Here is a 22992-nt window from a genome sequence, read left to right as displayed (position 1 = left end):
GTTAAGTAATGAAAAGATTTCTTTTTTGAGTAGAAAGTCTCTTAAAGAAACACTCTAAACATATTTCACTTAAAATTACAGAAGGATTAGCAGGAGAGTAATATACTATATCAGATAAAATACACCCTTACATCCACTAGCCACAGAAGTTTAAAGCTGATTTTGAGTGGTTTACCTGCTAAACACAAAATAGGTCATTGCTTTCGTTGATTCATAGATTTTTAGGGAAAAAAAATACAAATAACTAAGATTGTTCATCTCTAACAGCCACAGCTGTTTTGTCAGTCAGAAACTGCCTTTCCTTAAACATGGAATAAAATTACTTTAAAGAAATTCCTGGAGTAATAAACTTTACTCAGTTGCCTTTGGCTTAAACTCTTTCTATGGCTTGCAGAATTTTAGTTTCTTGACCAGGGATTGAACCCAGGGCTCTGGCAGTGAAAGCACTGGGTCCTAACCACTGAACCACCAGGGAATTCCTGAGAATTCCTTCATTGTTGAAGAGCAACATTTTTCAAGGTGTCATGATTACTGAGGTTTTCATTATTCAAACATGAAATGCACTTTTATATAGAAGAGCTTTGACAGTTGGTTCATAACTCCTCATGGCTTCATGCCAATGCCATTACAAAAACTAGAGTTTATTTTTTAGAGCAGTTTCAAGTTCTGAGCAAACCTGATCAGAGGGTGAGTGTTTTGCCTCTGATGTGCTGCATGAGATGGTAGGGAATGTTAGGAAGGCGAACGCAGGTCTGATCTTCCCTTGGAGACAGCACAGGTTGGGGTCTGGGCAGGAGGGAGCAGGCTGTGCCCTCACTTGCGTCCCTGCTGCTCAGTGTGCCTGCCCCCGTCACCAAAACTGCCTCAGTTTCCAACCCGTCCATTCTTCTTCTCTATGTGGATGGTGGGGTCAAGTGATCCCCAATGTCCCTCCCATCACCCACGTCCTCTGCCATCCGAGGAAACTTGAGGAGAAGGTGGCATGAGTTCCCAAGACTCGGCCTGTCCTTCCTTCCCTGGGGCTCACAGTGGTCAGCCTGGCACCAGCTGGGGACTACGCAGGTTTTGGGGAATGAGAGAGCCCCCTCCCACCTGGAGGCCGAGTCTTGTGGGGACAGACAAGCAAGTGTTAATAAATAACCACCCCAGAATGAGTATTACCATAAACAGGCACAGAGGGACAGGGCATCTGTGCAGGTTGCCTCATGCATTTTATCTTATCTTGATCTCAAGTAATCATAATTTTTTTTTTAACTGAGAGACTTAATTTTTAGAGATCACATTCATGTGTCGATCCTGCCCTGCTGCTGGTGCTGCTAAGTCGCTTCAGTCATGTCCGACTATGTGCGACCCCATAGACAGCAGCCACCAGGCTCTGCCGTCCCTGGGATTCTCCAGGAAAGAACACTGGAGTGGGTTGCCATTGCCTTCTCCAATGCATGAAAGTGAAAAGTGAAAGTGAAGTCGCTCAGTCGTGTCCGACTCTTCGGGACCCCATGGACTGTAGCCCACCAAGCTCCTCCGTCCATGGGATTTTCCAAGCAAGAGTCCTGGAGTGGGGTGCCATTGCCTTCTCCACGATCCTGCCCTAACTTCTCCCATATTCTCTTCTCTGGCTCTTGGCCCACCGTCTTCCTTTCCTTTCCTCCCCTGTTGCTATCAGTCTGTTGTTGTTCAGTCACTACGTTGTTTCTGACTCTTTGCAACTTCATAGACTGCAGCACGCCAGGCTTCCCAGTCCTTTACCATCTCCCAGAGTTTGCTCAGACTCATGTCCAGTCTTCCTGGCTCTGCCCCTGGCCCCCCAGGACTGTGGCTGTGATGCTTCACCTTGGCTCCAGGACACTGTGGATGCAGCCGTGATGGGAACAGACTGGAGGAAGCTTGGCCTAGCTTACCTGAGTCCTGGTGGCTGTGCCTCAGGTAGACTGGGTCCATCCTGAAGGCTCCGGTCAGGTCTGTCCTCTTTTTCACCCTGGTTTTAGACAATAAACAAGAAGACTTAATGAGGAAGGGTCCTCTCCTTCTGCTCCTTCTCCTGCCCAGCTCAGTTGGGGCCTACTGATCCTTGGCATCCTTCCTAACACCCCCACTCAGCACATGGATGCCCCTTCCCTACCCTGCAACACAACATTAACCTCCAGAGCTCTGGGCCCCTGTAGTGGGGGAGGCATGGTATAATAAAACAATAAGTATTTGGCCTTTGTCCCTGGTTCCAGCACCCAGCTCCTGAAACCCTCAGGACAACGGCTGGATGGGATGAAGCCTGGGCAATTGGGTAGCTTCAGGGTCCAGGCTGGCTGCCAGGAAACTAAATCTTGATTGGAGGGGCAGAAGTTTGAATCCTGCCTCCTGATCTCCAAGAAAGGACTTGGGAAAGATCATCACCAATGGCCAGCGATTTAATCAGTCATATTTGTATGGGCAAGCCTCCTTAAACCCCTACATGATGGGGTGCAGAGAACTTTAGGGCAGCTGAACCACATGGGCAGGCTGGGAGGGACCCACGCCAGGCAGGTATGGGGGCTCTGTGCCCCCTAGTCCCACCCCTGCCTTGTCCTAGCATCTCTTCCACTGGCCGTCATTCGGGTCCTTATAATACAGCAGTAAATATAAATGAGTTGTTCTAGCTAACTGTCAAACCTGAAGGAGCAGGGGAAGGAGTTGTAGGAACCCCCAACTTTACAGCCGAAGTGGATGTAAGTGCGGGTTGTTGGGACCCAGCACATGTGACTGTCTTGCCGGGTCTGTGCTTCTCCGGTGTCAGAGCTGCACCAGGTTCGGGGACATCCTGCTGGTGTCTGGAGAGCAAGGGAACTGGGGGCTGGAAGAGGAACCTAGAAGGTTGGAGTTCGTCCCGTTCTGTCCTTCAGGCCTGGCACAGTCGGCGCTTGATGGGCATCACAGGCAGATGTGGGATGAACACGGGACTGTCAGGCAGGAGGCACTGCCTGAGCCATCCCAGACCTGCCCTTCATGTCTCTGGGCACCTCAAAGCAATTGTGTGCAAATACAATCTGGAGGCAAACTAGAGAAAGAGCCAAGTCTGACAGCACTAAGGCTGGAAGCAAATGAGAGTCCCTGGAAGGTGAAACCCAGCGGGCATGAAATAGGAAACCAGGATGCAGCTCACAGAGGAGGATCAGGGAGCAGGGGGCTCAAGCTGATTTGAAGTGACTGCTTCAAAGGATTAGAAGACAGTGAATTCCAATAGTGTGAGCTTGTGCGCCATGTTGCATCCTGCAACATCCTGAGACCAAAGACTTTGTCCCCTTCCCAGAAAGCAGTAGAGGAGGCTGGGGAGGGCAGGAAAGGAAACTAGAGACATGAAATTGACAGCCAGGGTGTGGGATCAGAGATTATGGAGATGAGAATTTCTTCCACCCAGATAGAATCATGTTTATTTTTTCAGCTGTACCTTTTATCATTATGCACTATCCTCCTCCCTCAATTTTCATCAAGTTGAAAATGGTTGCAATTTATTTTTTTCTGAGAGACCATGTTTTTAAAAAGTGTCTTTTGCAGAATGAAAAAAAGGAAACCCAAAACAAAAAACTGCAGTGAGCAGTAACAAGCTGTTTGGGGCTGACCTGGGGGAGAACCCGAGGCAGGGCAACGTGTAGTGTGTACACGGACCAGGCTGCATCCCCGGCTTTGCGGGACCATTTCCTCCAGCCTCTCTATGCTGGGGAAGGTCATGCTGAGCCACAAAGAGACAGGAGAGAAAGGGGTAGAAACAGTATCACTCTCAGCAGACCTCTGCCCTTTGTATGTAGTCACACTGCCCTCTCCACTGACACTGGCAATGATTTTGTAGCTGCTTTTTTTAAATTAAAAATACTATATGCCATGGTAAAGCGATGCAGAAAGGTATAAGTAATAAAACACCCACCTCATCATGTGTGAAACAAAAGTTGCCCACAGGTCTCCCCTCCCCTCACCGCCTGCCCCTCAGGAAGCCATGAGACGCATGGGGGTTTATCACGTCATTGGGTTCTACAGAATTTTCTGTGCAAATCACTAAGTAATCTAAGGTATAGTTTCACACATTTCTAAGTAAAACACAATGTAAACATAACTTGTTTAAACATAAACGGTACCTTTCTCTGTGTAATTTTTAGAATTTGTTTTTTCTCTTAAAATTCTACCTGTGAGCTTCCGCCCTGGTCATCCACAAGGTCTTTGCTCGCTTGTCCACTTTTACCAGCTCCCCACAGGGTACTGTAGTAGTAAATCCCAATCTGTCCCTGCTCTCACTGTGCTCCACGTGCCCTTGGATGACACTGTGTGGATGCTCCGGTGTGTCAGGGACAAGCTGGGGACACTGGTCTGGTCGTGGGCCAGCAGGAAAGGTACGGTGCCTGCAGCCTCGTGGGGCAGTGCCAAGTGCTCCTAAAGGCCCGGCAGCCCACGAGCCCCTGATGATCCGCATCCCAGCCGACATCTAGCCAGGGAGACTATTTTCCACCATTGGCAGTGCTTCCTATGCCTTAACATGCATTTCTAACCACTAACAAAGTTGAGTAACTTTGCCTCTATGAAGAGGCCACTCCCATTTCCTCTTTGGTGAGGACATATTTGTTCATTTATTTATTAGGCTGAGTGCCTCTGTGTGGTAGACAGGATCGTAAAAATATGGCATATATTAGGAATGTTGATCCAAAGGCTTGTTTGTGGGCTCTCTCTGACCTCCGTCTGGCTGTGTCCCTCCAACGAGCGCGGCTCAGTCATTGTGGGATGGGGCATGGTCCTCACCAGTCTTATCTTCACTCTTCTCTTGGCTGTCCTGGGCCCCTGCAAATATTAGGCTCCACTTTCTCGAGTTCCACAGAAATAGCCAGCCAGAATACTTACTATAATTGCACTGAGACCGACATTGAATCTGCATCTCCATTTAGTTAGGTCTCCTGGAATGATTTCCAAAAACTTGTGTTCTTTTCTTCATAAAAATCTACACAGATTGCAACCTATTTATTCACAGTAACTTTTCTTGCTATTATAAAAATATTTTTCTAAAATTTTGACAGAAAACAGTAAAATTCTGTAAAGCAATTATCCTTCAATAAAAAAATAAATTAATTTTAAAAAAGACATAGAAAAAAATTTTACACATGCTGTTTATCATACATGTAAATAAATGCAACCTTAAAAGTGTTGTGTATCCAGAAATCTTGCTGTGTTCTCTCATTAATACCATCTTAGAAGATTCTGTCTTCACTGACAGACACTCACACCATCTGAGAACCATGAGTTCTATGGCTTTCACTGTAATCCTTACACTGTCACTTCTCCACTGTGTCCAACTGTGCAGGTTAGGAAAGCACAGTGCAGACGAGGGTGGGCATTATGGCAACTGTGATTTTCTTTCCTTAAATGCGCTGCTTCTAATATTTTACCACCAAGAATATGTTTGCTGTAGTTTTTTTGGTAGCTTTTCTTTTTTTATCGGATTAAGAAAGTTCTCTTCAGTTCCTCTTTTACTAAGAGCTTTTGCTCTGTGTGTTTTAGAATTTTTATCTATTACTTTTTCCATATTTAATGTGACAATAACCTTTTTTCTCCGTTACTGTTAAACATGATTAACGACATTTAAAAATCTGATATTTTTAAACCACCCTGGGGTATCTGGAATTAACACATTTTGATCCTAATATATCAGCTTTTGTTTTCCTTTAAACACCATTGAATTGTGTTTGCTAAAATTTTACTTAGAATTTTCACATGTAATTTTATGAGCTTGTCCTGCAGCTTTTCTTTCTCAGTTTCTCATGTTTTCTCAGAGAGATTTTTTTGATGTGGACCATTTTAAAGTCTTTATTGAATCTGTTACAATATTGCCTCTGTTTTATGTTTTGGTTTTTTGGTATGCAGATCCTAGCTCCCCAACCAGGAATCAAATCTGCACCTCCCGCATTGGAAGGCGACGTCTTCTACTACGATTGATAAAGGCTTGAGAAAGAACATCAAGAAAAGAAGAAGAAGAGATGGAGAAATTGGAAAATATGAACTAAATGAAACGGGATCACTGAATGTGAAACAGAAAAAGTGAAACAAACTAGATAAAAGATCATCAAATAGTCCAGTTGTTTTAAACCATGGCTGCTCATTAGAAATGTATCTGGAATTTTGGAGAAAATTTTAAAATCTAGATGCATAGCAGAATTATCTTGAAATTTTTTGAAAAATACAAATGCCCAGGTATTGCTTTTTTTTCTTGGAAGGCTATCTTAGCCACTGAACCACCAGAGAAGTCCTTTTATCTGGTTTTGGAATCAAAGTGACACTAACTTCGTGGTAAGTCTATGAACTACATTTATAATTAGACACAGGTTTTCCTGTGCATAATGTCTTGACAGTTTGGTAGGACTTGCTGTTAGAAGAATCTGAATGTTTCTGTTGTGTAAACTGTCCCTATTGGCACATTTTCCTTAGGGCTATGAGATGTTTAGGATTTCCCGTTATTCTGATAATACATTTTTATAGTTATTGCACGTATACATTTGTAGGCAATTCTGGCATGCTGTTGCTCCCAGTGCTCCCTATTGTTTAAAACCCTGCTGTGTCTGTGGTGTGTCCTTGTGTTTCCAACGCAGCTGACTGTGCCCTCTCCTCTGTTCTGGCCCCTCTTTCTGGAGATCGCCTATTTTATGAGGCAGGGCGAGGACCAGCACTTGGCTCTGTCGACCTCGGCACCTGTTTTCTCATTTCCTGTTTCATGAATGTCTCTTCATCTTCAGTACTTCCCTCCTTCCGGTCTGGGGGGTGTTTATTCTACTGCTGTCTTCTGGCTTCCTTTGGGCTCGTAGTTCATTACTTGTTGGCTCTTGTCTTTTCTGTTTAAGTCTGTTCTCCAAGCCTTGCTTTACTGTGGGCCACGAGATCTGTCACATCTTCGTATTCATTCAGGTCTAGGAATTTCCAACGTCCTGTTTCCCTTTGTCCATTGGCCCGTGGCTCCAATGGTCTGCTCTTCAAAATGTAGGTACCAGCTTTGCTTTTCCTTGTGAAGTTTTGTGATACTATAATGAGGAAGATTTTATTTAAACAAACAAATGGGTGTGTGCATGCATGTGTGCAGACACGCACACTCACACACACGCATGAACAGTAACACCCTTTATAGGTATCAAAGTCGCCCCACCTCGGATGGGCCTGACGATGAGGAAAACCTGTCCCTGTCACCAGACACATTTCTGAGGGAGGATCCTGAGGAGGAGGGGCAGGGGCTCCTGTTTTGTGCAGAAAGTATGGCTTCTTACATTTTTTAAAAAAATCTACACCACCTTATGTGTAGGGCTTGCTGAATGAGGGCTCAGGTTAGCTCTTCATGTCAATAATGCTATCAAGGATCCAAGATGCCAAAAGCACAGGACCACAATGCAAAGAAACTAAGGAGATTCATAGAAAACTGTGCCATCCTGCACAGCTTCTAGAAACACATCTTACCGTAACCAGAGTGACTAAAAATCTTCCCAAGTAACTGAACTTTTAAAAAATCCACGATGACAGGAGTATACAAAGGCAATAAAACTAAAAAAATTGATTTTATTTGGAAAAATTCAAGCTTATTTTTAAAGGTAAAATAAAACATGCCCTTGGTGGAATTTGAGACTTTCTTTGGAGAAAATCTGCTTTTAAGAGACAGAGCACAGTGGTTCGTATTTACATAGAAAAGATTCAAAATACCCAAATGAACAATAAAAAGCTTATGAACAGAATAATGATATCATTATAAAACATATTTCCTATGCTTCTAATGAGGGCAAGTTTACAAACTTTAATTATCTTGTCCATTTCAATATTTAGAGAATATAGCCAACAAGTTTTCTTTAAATTACAGACTAACCATTGGTAAAATTTCATCAAACAAAAAGAGATCTTCTGATTTTGAGGAATACAAAAAAGCCAGAGCAATAAAAAAAAATCCATTTGTATCTTATGTGTTGTGTTAGCAAAATCTTTAAACATATCTATAAAAAAAAAAAAATTCAAGGGCTTCCCTGGTGGCTCAGCAGTGAAGAATCCTTCTGCCAATGCAGGAGACTTGGGTTCGATCCCTGGGTCAGGAAGATCCCCTGGAGAAGGATATGGCAACCCACTCCAGTATTCTTGCCTGGAGAATCCCATGGACAGAGGAGGCTGGTGGGCTACAGTCCATGGGGTCACAAAGAGTCAGACATAACTCAGCAGCTAAACAACAACATAAAAACATGTACAACTTAAGGCTGTTTATTTGCTTGTTTTCATCTCTGAGGTGTTGAAGGATACCTGGCCTTTCCAAAAATCTAGTTCTCACAAGCATCCTTATTGTCTGTGTCCTATTGTGTTAGGATAGCTCATTTTTACTGCAATACCTCTTAGAATAGCAAAATAGATTAATGTGATTCCCTGGATATACAGCACAGGGCAAAAAAGCCTCTGAATAGACTCTTAGCCCTGCTCCCTGTCACCAGGCTGTAAGATGTGTTCACATCCTTTGCAAACACTCAGGGGTCCCCAGTTTGGGCCCTGCTCAGTGGGTTTGCCACTCAGGTGGGTGAAAGGGTAGCTGCCTTGAAACAGGAGAGAGATGCTGTGGTCCATCCGTTCTCCTTTACCTCTAGGCTGTACATGCTGGGGCTAAAGTCCAGGACTGTTTTCAGTATACAGAGACAAAGTGGAATGAGAGTCAGCTTGAACAAAAGTGGGCATAGAATCTAGGCTCTATTTTGCCTCATTCACTCCCCAAAATCTCTTTTCTATACCCAGTTGGAACAATTCCAATGTATTCGCTGTGTATCCTTTTGTGTGTGTTTGTAAACTGTATGTTGTTTTGCGTGCCTGTAATCAGTTGCATCCTGTTCAGTTCAGTTCAGTCGCCCAGTCGTGCCCGACTCTTTGCGACCCCATGAACCACAACAGACCAGGCCTCCCTGTCCATCACCAACTCCCTGAGTCCACCCAAACCCATGTCTGTCGAGTCGGTGATGCCATCCAACCATCTCATCCTCTGTCGTCCCCTTCTCCTCCTGCCCTCAATCCTTCCCAGCATCAGGGTCTTTTCCAATGAGTCAACTCTTTGCATGAGGTGGCCAAAGTATTGGAGTTTCAGCTTCAACATCAGTCCTTCCAATGAACATCCAGGACTGATCTCCTTTAGGATGGACTGGTTGGATCTCCTTGCAGTCCAAGGGACTCTCAAGAGTATTCTCCAACACCACAGTTCAAAAGCATCAATTCTTCGGTGCTCAGCTTTTTTCACCATCCAACTCTCACATCCATACATGACCACTGGAAAAAACATAGCCTTGACTAGACAGATCTTTGTTGGCAAAGTAATGTTTCTGCTTTTTAATATGCTATCTAGGTTGGTCATAACTTTCCTTCCAAGGAGTAAGCTCTTTTAATTTCATGGCTACAGTCACCATCTGCAGTGATTTTGGAGCCCAGAAAAATAAAGTCAGCCACTGTTTCCCCATCTATCTACCATGAAGTGATGGGACCAGATGCCATGATCTTAGTTTTCTGAATGTTGAGCTTTAAGCCAACTTTTTCACTCTCCTCTTTCACTTTCATCAAGAGGCTTTTTAGTTCTTCTTCAATTTCTGCCATAAGGGTGGTGTCATTTGCAAATCTGAGATTATTAATATTTCTCCCGGCAATCTTGGTTCCAGCTTGTGCTTCCTCCAGCTCAGCGTTTCTCATGATGTACTCTGCATATAAGTTAAATAAGCAGGGTGACAATATACAGCCTTGACATACTCCTTTTTCTATTTGGAAACAGTCTGTTGTTCCATGTCCAGTTCTAACTGTTGTTTCCTGACCTGCATACAGGTTTCTCAAGAGGCAGGTCAGATGATCTGGTATTCTCATCTCTTTCACAATTTTCCATAGTTTATTGTGATCCACACAGTCAAAGGCTTTGGCATAATCAATAAAGCAGAAATAGATGTTTTTCTAGTACTCTCTTGCTTTTTCGATGATCCAGCAGATGTTGGCAATTTGATCTCTGGTTCCTCTGCCTTTTCTAAAATCAGCTTGAACACCTGGAAGTTCACGGTTCACGTATTGCTGAAGCCTGGCTTGGAGAATTTTAAGCATTACTTTACTAGCGTGTGAGATGAGTGCAATTGTGCGGTAGTTTGAGCATTCTTTGGCATTGCCGTTCTTTGGGATTGGAATGAAAACTGACCTTTTCCAGTCCTGTGGCCCCTGCTGAGTTTTCCATATTTGCTGGCATATTGAGTGCCTCACTTTCACAGCATCATCTTTCAGGATTTGAAGTAGCTCAACTGGAATTCCATCACCTCCACTAACTTTGTTCGTAGTGATGCTTTCTAAGGCCCACTTGACTTCACATTCCAGGATCCTGGGAGATACATGATTCTGTCTCTGACTCTTTTTACTCAGTTATAATTTTTAAAACTTTACCCCTATTGTATCAGACATGTGGTTCTAGCATGGATAGTTGTCTGCCGTTAGTGATCCCAGAACCCCAGTACCCTCAGAACCCCAGTACCCTCAACTAAGAAACCAGGATATTTCCTGTATCAATAAGGCTGCAATAGGATTAGATGAGGTGACATATGAAAAATAAAAGGGCACCTAATAGCAGATAATATCTTGAATGTAAAATTTGTACTCAAGCATCTTTATTGCCATAAAGGAAAGAATTGGGCACCCCTGGATGAGGGTTTAGGTATGCCTCCTCTGCTGCCAGTGAGGGCAGGGGAATTCTTCCCAGACAGCCCAAGAACTTAGGTTTATATGTTATTTCTTGATAGCATCCAGTGCTGTAATTTAAGTTGGCACATCATTTCTTCAAGCTAGAAGTTTCTGGAAAGCATCACTCATGTATGCATGCTCCAGAAGCCTGGTGCCCACAGGAGCACAGGGCCAGGCTGTGTGTGGGCCCACTGGATTGTGCCAGGTGGGAAGGACACCCCAGCAACTGAGACCAACGGAAATGACTCTTTAAAGGCCTAAGTAATTGATGAAACTTTGAAAAGTTGCAAGTATATGGAAAAATGCCAACTGTAAAACGTAAACAGCTTATTTTAAACAAATTCAAAATCCATGTGGACCTCAGAGAACCATCTGCAGTTAACTGTGACCTATTCTGAGTTCTCTGTTGTGCACAAACATGTCTCAGGGCCTTTGCACTGGCTACCTTTCCCCCTGGCCCTCAGGACACTCATTGCCTAGACCCTCTTCATATGCCCTCTTTCAGATACCATGTCACCAAACATAGACAGGCATGGAAAACAGACCATATGAAAACCCAGTGTGAAGATGGCCATCTATACACCAAGGAGAGAGGTCTCAGGGGGAACCAGTCCTTCTCACACCTTGACCTTGGACTTCCAGCCTCCAGAATAAGGTTTCTATTGTTTAAACTGCCCAATATATGGTTGTTTGTTATGGAAGCCCTAGAAAGGTAATGTAAGCACAGAGCCCAAAATAGTAGATGTTAGTAATTACTATGTTAAAACACAAATCATTCCAGATCAAATTACATCAATCAATGTTCATATTGTCATTATGATATCATGGGGTGAACCCCTGGGTTTAGGAGAGACCTGATTCTCCTGAATGGATGAATCACCTCAAAACCCTTGACAATCGTTCTGTTCAGGACCACACTGACTCAGAAGAGAGGAGGCATATCCTCTATTATAATTTAAATCTTTACTCATTTGTTTATTTAGCCTTTCAAACTAGCTGGTAGGAAGCTCCTTACGTATTGATCCCCACCCTTCAAATTCACCATTTCTAAAGGATAACGAATTTCCCTTCTCTGCGGCAACATTTCAAATACGGTGGACTACTCCTGTGTCTTGTGGCTCAATTCAAGTTTCTCCTGCAGGTTTGTGACCGTCAACTCCGCCTTCCTTTCTCTAACTGACTGAGCCTTGTCCCTGCATTTGCCAATGCCGCTCTGTGGGCTGGTGTCTGAACCGGACACAGGAGGAACCCTCCTGAGACACGTTACTCCTAGCCCCCAGTTCTGGCTGTGTCTTCATCCAGCACCCATGGCAGCCTCGGCCGTCACACCAGGTGCTGAGAAAACCCCTGATGAAACACGTCTTCTCTTATCCTTAACTCACTGCCTGGCTTTCTGAACACAGGGGTGGAATTCTGCTTTTCTCGTATTCACCCTTATCACGTCTCAACATCTGGGTCATATACGAGCGGTCCCTGACAGATGCAGTCTCCGAATCTGGAAGATGGGGCAGTGATGTCAGTGTCCCCCTTGCAGGGCCACTTGCAGGGCCAGTGACTTTGGCTAATTAGTGTGTTGATGGAGCTGCATCTATCGGGACTCATTGAACATCCATTTCTGATATTATTTTACCCAGGAAATGACTAAAACACCACAGCTTGCCACAAGACCATCTGGAGTCATCTCGTTCCTTCCCCCATCAGCCATCAGCTGATCTGTCCAGGCTGATTTTGTGGCTTTTCTCAGTCAAATGGCTCACTGGCCACTGACGGCCCCTTAGCTGCTAGTTAACCTGCTCTGAGGCCAGCCCTTCTCCCAGAACAGAGGCCTCTGGGATACACATGGGGACTCACATTGACTCCATGCCAGCTGGATACTCTGGAGCCACAATCCATCCACCAACTACTTCAGATAGCATCTGTGTGTGTGTGTTAGTTGCTGAATAGTATCCAACCCCATGGACTGTAGCCCACCAGGCTCCTCTGTCCATGAAATTCTCCAGGCAAGAATACTGGAGTTGGCCATTTTTACTTAGGGGTTTGATTACTGGTTTGATTGCTCTCTCCCCTTTTGACATTCTCTTTACTCCCCCAGGTCACCTCTATCTCCTCCCTCCCTCTTCTCTTCTCTACTTATCTCTGTGAATCTCTCTGGGTGTTCCAGGCTGTGGAGAACACTTAGGGAACTGATTACTGGCTAAATTGCTCTCTCCACTTTTGACTCCCCCTCTTCTCCTCCTGGTCACCTCTATCTTCCTCCACTCTCTTCTCTTCTCTATGCTACTCCATGAACCTCTCTGGGTGTACCTCACTGTGGAGAATCTTCACCATTAACCTAGATGTTCTATCATCTGTACTGTATGGATGGAGAAGTCTTGAGGTTACTGTAAGAATCAGACTGAAAGCCAGGGGCAGGAGGCTTAAATCCAAAACTTCAGAATACCAGAAAACTCTTGACTCCAGGGAACATTAATTGACAAGAGCTCATCCAAAAGCCTCCATACCTACACTGAAACCAAGAACCACCTAAGAACCAACAAGTTCCAGAGCAAGACATACCACGCAAATTCTCCAGCAATGCAGGAATATAGCTCTGAACATTAAAATACAGGCTGCCTAAAGTCACACCAAACCCACAGACACCTCAAAACTCACTACTGGACACTTCATTGCACTCCAGAGAGAAGAAATCCAGCTCCACCCACCAGAACACAGACACAAACTTCCCTAACCAGGAAGCCTTGACAAGCGGCTTGTCCAACCCCACCCACAGGGAGCATCCTCCACAACAAAGAGGAACCGCAAACTTCCAGCCTACAGAAAGGAGACCCCAAAGTGAAAAGGCAGAGAAATATTCAGCAGGTACGAGAACATGATAAACGCCCACCAAATCAAACAAAAGAGGAGGAGATAGGGACTCTACCTGAAAAAGAATTAAGAACAATGATAGTAAAGATGATCCAAAATCTTGAAAACAAAACGGAATTACAGTAAATAGACTAGAGACAAGGATTGAGAAGATGCAAGAAATGTTTAACAAGGACCAGAAGAAATAAAAAAGAGTCAGTCAATAATGAATAATGCAATAACTGAGATCAAAAGCACTCTGGAGGGAACCAACAGTAAAATAACTGAGGCAGAAGATAGGATAAGTGAGGTGGAAGATAGAATGGTGGAAATAAATAAAGCAGAGAGGAAAAAAGAAAAAAGAATTAAAAGAAATGAGGACAACCTCAGAGACCTCTGGGACAATGTTAAACGCCCCAACATTCAAATCATAGGAGTCCCAGAAGAAGAATACAAAAAGAAAGGGCATGAGAAAATACTTGAGGAGATAATAGTTGAAAATTTCCCTAAAATGGGAAGGAAATAGCCACAAAAGTCCAAGAAACCCAGAGGGTCCCAAACAGGATAAACCCAAGGCAAAACACCCCAAGACACATATTAATCAAATTAATGAAGATCAAACACAAAGAGCAAATATTAAAAGCAGCAAGGGAAAAGCAACAAAAAACACACAAGGGGATTTTCATAATGATAACAGCTGATCTTTCAATAGAAACTCCTCAGGCCAGAAGGGAAAGGCAGGACATACTTAAAGTGATGAATGAGAAAAACCTACAACCCAGATTACTATACCCAGCAAGGATCTCATTCAAACATGAAGGAGTAATCAAAAGCTTACAGAAAAAAAAAAAAAACTATTAAAAATACGAACATATGGAGACTAACCAACACACTTCTGAATAACCAACAAATCACAGAAGAAATAAAAAAGAAATTAAAATATGCATAGAAATGAATGAAAATGAAAACACAAAAACACAAAACCTATGGGATTCAGTAAAAGCAGTGCTAAGGGGAAGGTTCATAGCAATACAAGCTTACCTCAAGAAACAAGAAAAAAAATCAAATAAATAATTTAACTCTACACTTAAAGCAAGTAGAAAAAGAAGAAATGAAGAACCGCAGGGTTAGTAGAAGGAAAGAAATCATAAAAATTAGGGCAGAAATAAATGAAAGAGAAACAAAGGAGACTATAGCAAAAAACAACAAAACTAAAAGCTGGTTCTTTGAGAAGATAAATAAAATAGACAAACCATTAGCCAGATTCATCAAGAAAAAAGGAAAAGAATCAAATCAACAAAATTAGAAATGAAAATGGAGAAAACACAACAGACAACACAGAAATACAAATGATCATAAAAGACTACTATCAGCAACTATATGCCAATAAAATGGGCAACTTGAAAGAAATGGACTAATACTTAGAAAAGTATAACCTTCCAAAACTGAACCAGGAAGAAATAGAAAATCTTAACAGACCCATCACAAGCACGGAAATCAAAACTAATCAGAAATCTTCCAACAAACAAAAGCCCAGGACCAGATAGTTTCAGAGATGAATGCTACCAAAAACATAGAGAAGAACTGGCATCCTACTCTAGTACTCTTCCCTGAAAAATCCTATGGACGGAGGAGCCTGGTAGGCTACAGTCCATGTGGTCGCTAAGAGTCGGACATGACTGAGCGACTTCACTTTCACTTTTCCCTTTCATGCATTGGAGAAGGAAATGGCAACCCACTCCAGTATTCTTGACTGGAGAATCCCAGGGACGGCGGAGCCTGGTGGGCTGCCGTCTATGGGGTCGCACAGAGTCGGACACAACTGAAGCAACTTAGCAATAGCAGCAACGCCTATCCTACTCAAACTCTTCCAGAAAATTGCAGAGGAAGGTAAACTGTCAAACTCATTGTATGAGGCCACCATCACCCTAATACCAAAACCAGACAAACATGCCACAAAAAAAGAAAACTACAGGCCAATATCACTGATGAACATAGATGCAAAAGTCCTCAACAAAATTCTAGCAAACAGAATCCAACAACATATTAAAAAGATCATACATCATGGCCAAGTGGGCTTTATCTCAGGGATGCAAGGATTCTTCAATATTTGCAAATCAATCAATGTGATAAACTGCATTATCAATTTGAATGATAGCTATCACATGATTATCTCAAAACACGCAGAAAAAGCCTTTTACAAAATTCAACATCCATTTATGATTAAAAAAAAAAACCTCCAGAAAGCAGGCATAGAAGGAACATACCTCAACATAATAAAAGCCATCTATGATAGACCCACAGCAAACATTATCCTCAATGGTGAAAAATTGAATGCATTTCCCCTAAAGTCAGGAACAAGACAAGGATGCCCACTCTCACCACTACTATTCAACATACTTTTGGAAGATTGAGCCACAGCAATCAGAGAAGAAAAAGAAAAAAAAAGGAATCCATATTGGAAAAGAAGAAGTAAAACTCTCACTGTTTGCAGATGACATGATCATCTACATGGAAAACCCTTAAGACTCCACCAGAAAATTACTAGAGCTAATCAATGAATATAGTAAAGTTGCAGGATATAAATTTAACACACAGAAATCCCTTGCATTCCTATACACTAACAATGAGAAAACAGAAAAAGAAATTAAGGAAACAATTCTATTCACCATTGCAATAAAAAAAAATAAAATACTTATCAATAAATCTAAAACGCAGAGGTTCCAGAGATCAAATTGCCAACATCTGATGGATCATTGAAAAAGCAAGAGAGTTCCAGAAAAACATCTATCTCTGCTTTATTGACTATGCCAAAGCCTTTGACTGTGTGGATCACAATAAACTGTGGAAAATTCTGAAAGAGATGAGAATACCAGACCATCTGACCCGTCTCTTGAGAAAACTGTACACAGGTCAGAAAGCAACAGTTAGAACTGGACATGGAAAAACAGACTGTTTCCAAATAGGAAAAGGAGTACGTCAAGGCTGTATGTTGTCACCCTGCTTATTTAACTTATATGCAGAGTACATCATGAGAAACGCTGGGCTGGAAGAAACACAAGCTGGAATCAAGATTGCTGGGAGAATATCAATAACCTCAGATATGTGGATGAGACCACCCATATGGCAGAAAGTGAAGAAAAACTAAAAAGCCTCTTGATGAAAGTGAAAGAGGAGAGTGAAAAAGTTGGCTTAAAGCTCAACGTTCAGAAAAGTAAGATCATGGCATCTGGTCCCATCACTTCATGGGAAATAGATGGGGAAACAGTGGAAACAGTGCCAGACTTCATTTTTTTGGGCTCCAAAATCACTGCTGATGGTGATTGCAGCCATGAAATTAAAAGACTCTTACTCCTTGGAAGGAAGGTTATGACCAACATAGACAGCATATTTAAAAACAGAGATTACTTTGCCAACAAAGGTCCGTCTAGTCAAGGCTATGTTTTTTCCAGTGGTCATGTATGGATGTGAGAGTTGGATGGTGAAAAAAGCTGAGCACCGAAGAATTGATGGTTTTGAACTGTGGTGTTGGAGAAGACTCTTGAGAGTCCCTTGGACTGCAAGAAGATCCAACCAGTCCATCCTAAAGGAGATCAGTCCTGGGTGTTCATTGGAAGGACTGATGTTGAAGCTGAAACTCCAATACTTTGGCCACCTCATGTGAAGAGTTGACTCACTGGAAAAGACTCTAATGCTGGGAAGGATTGGGGGCAGGAGGAGAAGGGGAGGACAGAGGATGAGATGGTTGGATGGCATCACCGACTCGATGGACATGGGTTTGGGTAAACTCCGGGAGTTGGTGATGGACAGGGAGGCCTGGCATGCTGCAATTCATGGGGTCACAAAGAGTCGGACACAACTGAGTAACTGAACTGAACTGAACTGAAAGAAACAAAAGACCTATATATAGAAAACTATAAAACACTGATGAAAGAAATCAAAGATGACACAAATAGATGGAGAAATACATCATGGTCATGGATCAGAAGAATCAATATAGTGAAAATGAGTATACTACCCAAAGCAATCTATAGATTCAATGCAATCCGTATCGAGCTACTGATGGTATTTTTCAGAGAACTAGAACAAATAATTTCACAATTTGTATGGAAATATAAACAACCTCAAATAGCCAAAGCATCTTGAGAAAAAAGCATTGAACTGGAGGAATCAACCTGCTGGACTTCAGACTATATTACAAAGCAATAGTCATCAAGACAGTATGGTACTGGCACAAAGAAAGAAATGTAGATCAATAGAAGAAAATAGAAAGCCCATAGATAAACCCATGCACCTATGGACACCTTATCTTTGACAAAGGAGGCAAGAATATACAATGGAGAAAAGACAATCTCTTTAACAAGTGGTGCTGAGAAAACTGGTCAACCACTTGTAAAAGAATGAAACTAGAACACTTTCTAATACCATACACAAAAATAAACTCAAAATGGATTAAAGATCTAAATGTAAGACCAGAAACTATAAAACTCCTAGAGGAAAACATAGGCAAAACACTCAGTGACATAAATCACAGCAGGATCCTCTATGACCCACCTCCCAGAGTAATGGAAATAAAAGAAAAATGAATAAATGGGACCTAATTAAACTTAAAATTTTTTGCATAGTGAAAGAAACTATAAGCAAGGTGAAACGACAGCCTTCAGAATGGGAGAAAATAATAGCAAATGAAGCAACTGACAATGAATTAATCTCAAAAATATACAAGTAACTCAATTCCAGAAAAATAAATGACTCAATCAAAAAATGGGCCAAAGAACTAAACAGGCATCTCTCCAAAGAAGACATACAGATGGCTAACAAACACATGAAAAGATGCTTAACATCACTCATTGTCAGAGAAATGCAAATCCAAACCACAATGAGGTACCATCTCACGCTGGTCAGAATGGCTGCTATCCAAAAGTCTACAAACAATAAATGCTGGAGAGGGTGTGGAGAAAAGGGAACCCTCTTAAACTGTTGGTGGGAATGCAAACTAGTATACAGCCACTATGGAGAACAGTGTGGAGATTTATTAAAAAAGTGGAAATAGAACTGCCATACAACCCAGCAATCCCACTGCTGGGCATACACACTGAGGAAACCAGAATTGAAAGAGACACATGTACCCCAATGTTCATCACAGCACTGTTTACAATAGCCAGGACATGGAAGCAACCTAGATGTCTATCAGCAGATGAATGGATAAGAAAGTGGTGGTACATATACACAGTGGAATATTACTCAGCTATTAAAAAGAATGCATTTGAATCAGTTCTAATGAGGTGGATGAAACTGGAGCCTATTATACAGAGCGAGGTTAGTCAGACAGAAAAACACCAATAGAGTATACTAATGCATATATATACAGAATTTAGAAAGATGATAACGATGACCCTATATGCAAGACAGCAAAAGAGACACAGATGTAAAGAACAGACTTTTGGACTCTGTGGGAGAAGGCGAGGGTGGGATGATTTGAGAGAATAGCATTGAAACATGTATATTATCATATTTGAAATAGATCGCCAGTCCAGATTCAATGCATAAGACAGGGCACTCAGCGCCAGTGCACTGGGATGACCCTGAGGGATGGCATGGGGAGGGAGTTGGGAGGGGAAGTTCAGGATGGGGAACACATGTACACCCATGGCTGATTTATGTCAAAGTATCGCAAAAACCACTACAATACTGCAAATTAATTAGCCTCCAATTAAAATAAATTAATTAATTTAAAGAAAATCCTGGTGTCGGTAGCCATTCTCTTCTCCAGGGTATCTTCCTGACCCAGGGATAGAACCCGGATCTGCTGCATTGCAGGCAGATTCTTTACTGTCTGACCCACCAGGGAAGCCCTCGGACAGTGTCTGCACCAGATCAAATACCCCAGCAGAAAAGAATTCCATCTCAACCCAATTTAAAGTTAGAGAAAGGGGAGTTTTGACACGCTATACAAACTATCTTCAAAGTGTTCTCTTTTAGGTAAAATAGGCAAACACAACCACAAGAATGCTAACATTCATAAAAGTTATAGCTTTTCTAAGTTCTTATTAGCATTTCTGACAAACTTTAGCCCAAATACAAATGGGTTTTAAAATCATGTATCAGAGTTTCAGGCAAAGACTGACAAAAAAGGACATTTGATTTAAACGGACCTAAAAGTGGCTCAGTAATAAAGAATTTGCCTGCCAATGCAGGAGAGGCAGGTTCAGCTTCCAGATTGGGAAGATCCCAAGGAGAAGGAAAAGGCAATGCACTCCAGCATTCTTGCCTGAGAAATCCTATGAACAGAGGAGCCTGGCAGGCTACAGTCCATGGGCTGGCAAAGAGTTAGACATGATTTAGTGACTAAACGATAACAAAGCACTGAGTGCAGTTTATCATTAGATAAGTTAAGGTGAACTTGGGGAACTGACTTCAGTTGCTTTCCTCAGCTTTTTAAGATGGAATACTGTTAGGGAGCATTTAACAGGAGGCTTCCTGTGTGCTGTTTTTTGATCTGTCATGATTCCTCTGTTCCTTATTAATCCTTGAATATTCAACGATTAAGAGGAGCTGGCAAGCTGCTCCCGGGGACTGAGGAATGCATGCATTTCCTTCATTAGCTTTTCCATATGTGAAAAGTAACTATTTACAACTTTCTTCCTTTCTGATAAGGAAAGTGATTATTTACAACCCTCTCTCTTTGACATGAATTCTAACCTTATGTTTCCTTGATAATTTGTAAGATTTTTGATCCTTATCTTTGCTGAAAAAGCTACCTTGTAAGACTGTATATATACCCACACTATGTTGAATAAAACACCCTTGTTCCATCAGAGCTTGGGTCCCCGTGTCTTTTTTCATCTCTCTCTCTCTCTCTCTCTCCTTCAGGCTAATTCTTTGGAGCATAGAGGCCCGCCAAGCTTACTTACTTGCCCAGGCTTTCAAGACCTCCTCCAGAGGGTGCCCTGAGCCTACATAAGCAGTGCAAACCCTTTGTCTTAGGGTTTTATTGGTCTTCTGTGTAAACCAGGGAATATCAGCCTCTTTCTTTCTTTTACTTTCTTATCGTCAACTCTGTACCACCAGGTTCCAGTCCATTAAAGGACCCCAACAGAAAACCATTCCCTTAATTATGCAGTAAACAATTTTGCACAAAATTCATGCAAAACTCCTAGATCTAAGGATTCATTAACCAACTTCTTACTCTAATAAACTAAGAAGCACTACTTTCTAGTGATCCCATTCTACTCCAGTCTTCATTATTTCTTTAAACATCATCAGCACAGTGAAATGTCATCCCCTATAATTTCTGAATTCTTTTTTCTGCTCTTAATATAACCAATGTGCTGACGGTATGGCTATTAAGAATTTCCAGGGAACTTCTTAGAAAATAGAATTACTTTTCTTGTTGCTTAGCAAATGTTTTTAAGGATTTAGACTTAGATTTATTAAACATTTAAGAATAAAAACATAGAAGCAAATGAATTACAAATATGTACTAAGGTTAATTTGTATTGTTTTTTTGTTGTTAATACTAGGTAAATTAGATCAGATATTTTCTCTGTTAAACTTCTCTTGTGCCAATATGTTCTAGATCACAGCACACGACAGGGTAAGATTTAGCAAGATCTCTACCCATTGTGCAGAAATGCAGGTAGGTCGTGTTTTATGTGTTTCCCCAGCAATGGCACTTCACCTTCCAGGTTTCTTTCATATAAACTTGTCTAAGAAGCAGGGTAATTGACATCTAATGAGCAGGGAAACTTACCACATAGCAGAGCAGTCAAAATTCACCAAGAGCCATTTGTGGGGATTAAAGTTAAATGAATCTGCAAACTGCCAAGGAATAATAACAACAAAAAGAAAACTCTTCAATTATTAATGCTTAGCTAAAAACAAGACCTCATGCATAGTAATTAACAGTTTGTATTCTCAAATAAAAATAGTCTGACCACCCAGACAGAATGGGAATCAGGTGAAACTGTGGGGTCTGGGGCTCATGGGCACTTGGGCAGCCACCCCACCTGCCTGAGCCTCATTTCATCCATTTCAAATCCTATCTCATGAAACATGAAGCTAATATATCTGATTCTGGGCTGAGGCACAAAGGGAGGAAAAGAGCTTTGAAGCCAGAGGATCTGGGTTGGCATCTGGGCACAACTGCTTCTCCATGTGCCTGGATCGGAGTCCTGCTTCGTGGAAAAGTCATGAGATAATAGCCATGAACACCTCAACACAGGTCTTGAGGGTGATGCAGAAACCATCTGGTGCAAATCCTGTAACTGCTATGTGGTTGTAGGGCCATGTGATGGAAAAAGTGGCTATGATCTCGAGCAGCTCTGGTTAAGTCCAGAGAACTGGTGCGAGAGCAGTCATTGGGCGGGGCTTATAAAAATGACGTCACAGGCAGCCCTAAACCAACCTCCCCTCATAGAGGGCGAGGGGAGGGACTTGCTGAGCTGGTAGGGATGTGCCTTGGGGGCACCCTGCAGGGGACACCCACAGAACCAGAGTGAGACTGTGGTCCACTGGGCATAAAAGGTACCAGGTTGTCGGCTGAAAAAAAAGCACAATCTAAAAGCTGAGAGTTATGCTTTATTTGACAGACTTTCCCAGGACTCCAAGCCCAGACACAGCATCTCAGGTCACTGCCAGGGACTGCCCTGAAGAGGGAAGGGGGAATCCAAGCTATATAGGGGTTTTTGCAACAAAAATCTGGTAGTTGGAACATCAAAAGATTACTGTCAATTAAAGAAAACCAAGGGCTTCCCTGGTGGTTCAGTGGTAAAGAATCTGCCTGTAATGCAGGAGGTGCAGGAGACGAGGGTTTGATCCCTGGGTTAGGAAGGTCCCCTGGAGAAGGGCATGGCAACCACTCCAGTATTCTTGCCTGGAGAATCCCATGGACAGAGGAGCCTGGCGGACTACAGTCTATAGGATCACAAAGAGTCGGACATGACTGAAGTGACTTATCACACAGGCCAAGGAAACCAAACATGTCAAGTTAAGGAATTTAGGGTTTTCTCTGTGTGGGAAGATGCATGAGTCTGGGCTCATTGAAATCGTTACCTTGATGGGCATCTCAGCTACCTGGGGCCGGTGTGCTGCGCATTCCTATCCTGAGTCCCCACAAGGCTCACTTTCAGGGGCGGCTGAGGGGTGATGTCTGGATGACTGAAACACCCTTTCTGTACTGATGTGGCAGCAGTATTTTTCTATGGGAATTTATGTGAGGGTTTGGAATTAGATAATGTCTAAGGCCTTCCTAAAAATATATGCAAAAATAAATGTGTTAATCCTAATTTGATGTAGGGCTATAACATTTGAATCAAGGGATGCATTTCAAGGACCTTGGATAATATAAAACATGCAGAATTTCAAAGCATAGTCCAAGACCAACCCTGACAAAAGTCATGGGACATTTCTATCATCCATGAGGATGCCCACCCCCAAGAAGCA

General features: G+C 42.4%; 1 protein-coding gene across 2 annotated transcripts in view; it reads right to left on the bottom strand.

Moving 5' to 3' along the window:
- Positions 1–22992, bottom strand: part of DDC (dopa decarboxylase) — a 109243-nt gene that overhangs the window by 31210 nt on the left and 55041 nt on the right. For both annotated transcript variants that reach the window (XR_014066873.1, XM_081534594.1), the window contains 2 exons: positions 21302–21369; positions 1899–1975 (listed from right to left, as the gene is read on the bottom strand). Coding sequence is in view for 1 of the 2 variants with exons in the window: in XM_081534594.1 (XP_081390720.1) it covers positions 1899–1975; positions 21302–21369 (145 nt within the window). In the remaining variant the exon portion in view is untranslated. The remainder of the gene's footprint in view (positions 1–1898; positions 1976–21301; positions 21370–22992) is intronic.

This window comes from Giraffa tippelskirchi, chromosome 10 (assembly GCF_054371585.1).
Source record: "Giraffa tippelskirchi isolate mGirTip1 chromosome 10, T2T-mGirTip1v1.2.pri, whole genome shotgun sequence".
Taxonomy (NCBI): Eukaryota; Metazoa; Chordata; class Mammalia; order Artiodactyla; family Giraffidae; genus Giraffa; species Giraffa tippelskirchi.
This window is presented reverse-complemented; position numbering and strand designations above follow the sequence as displayed.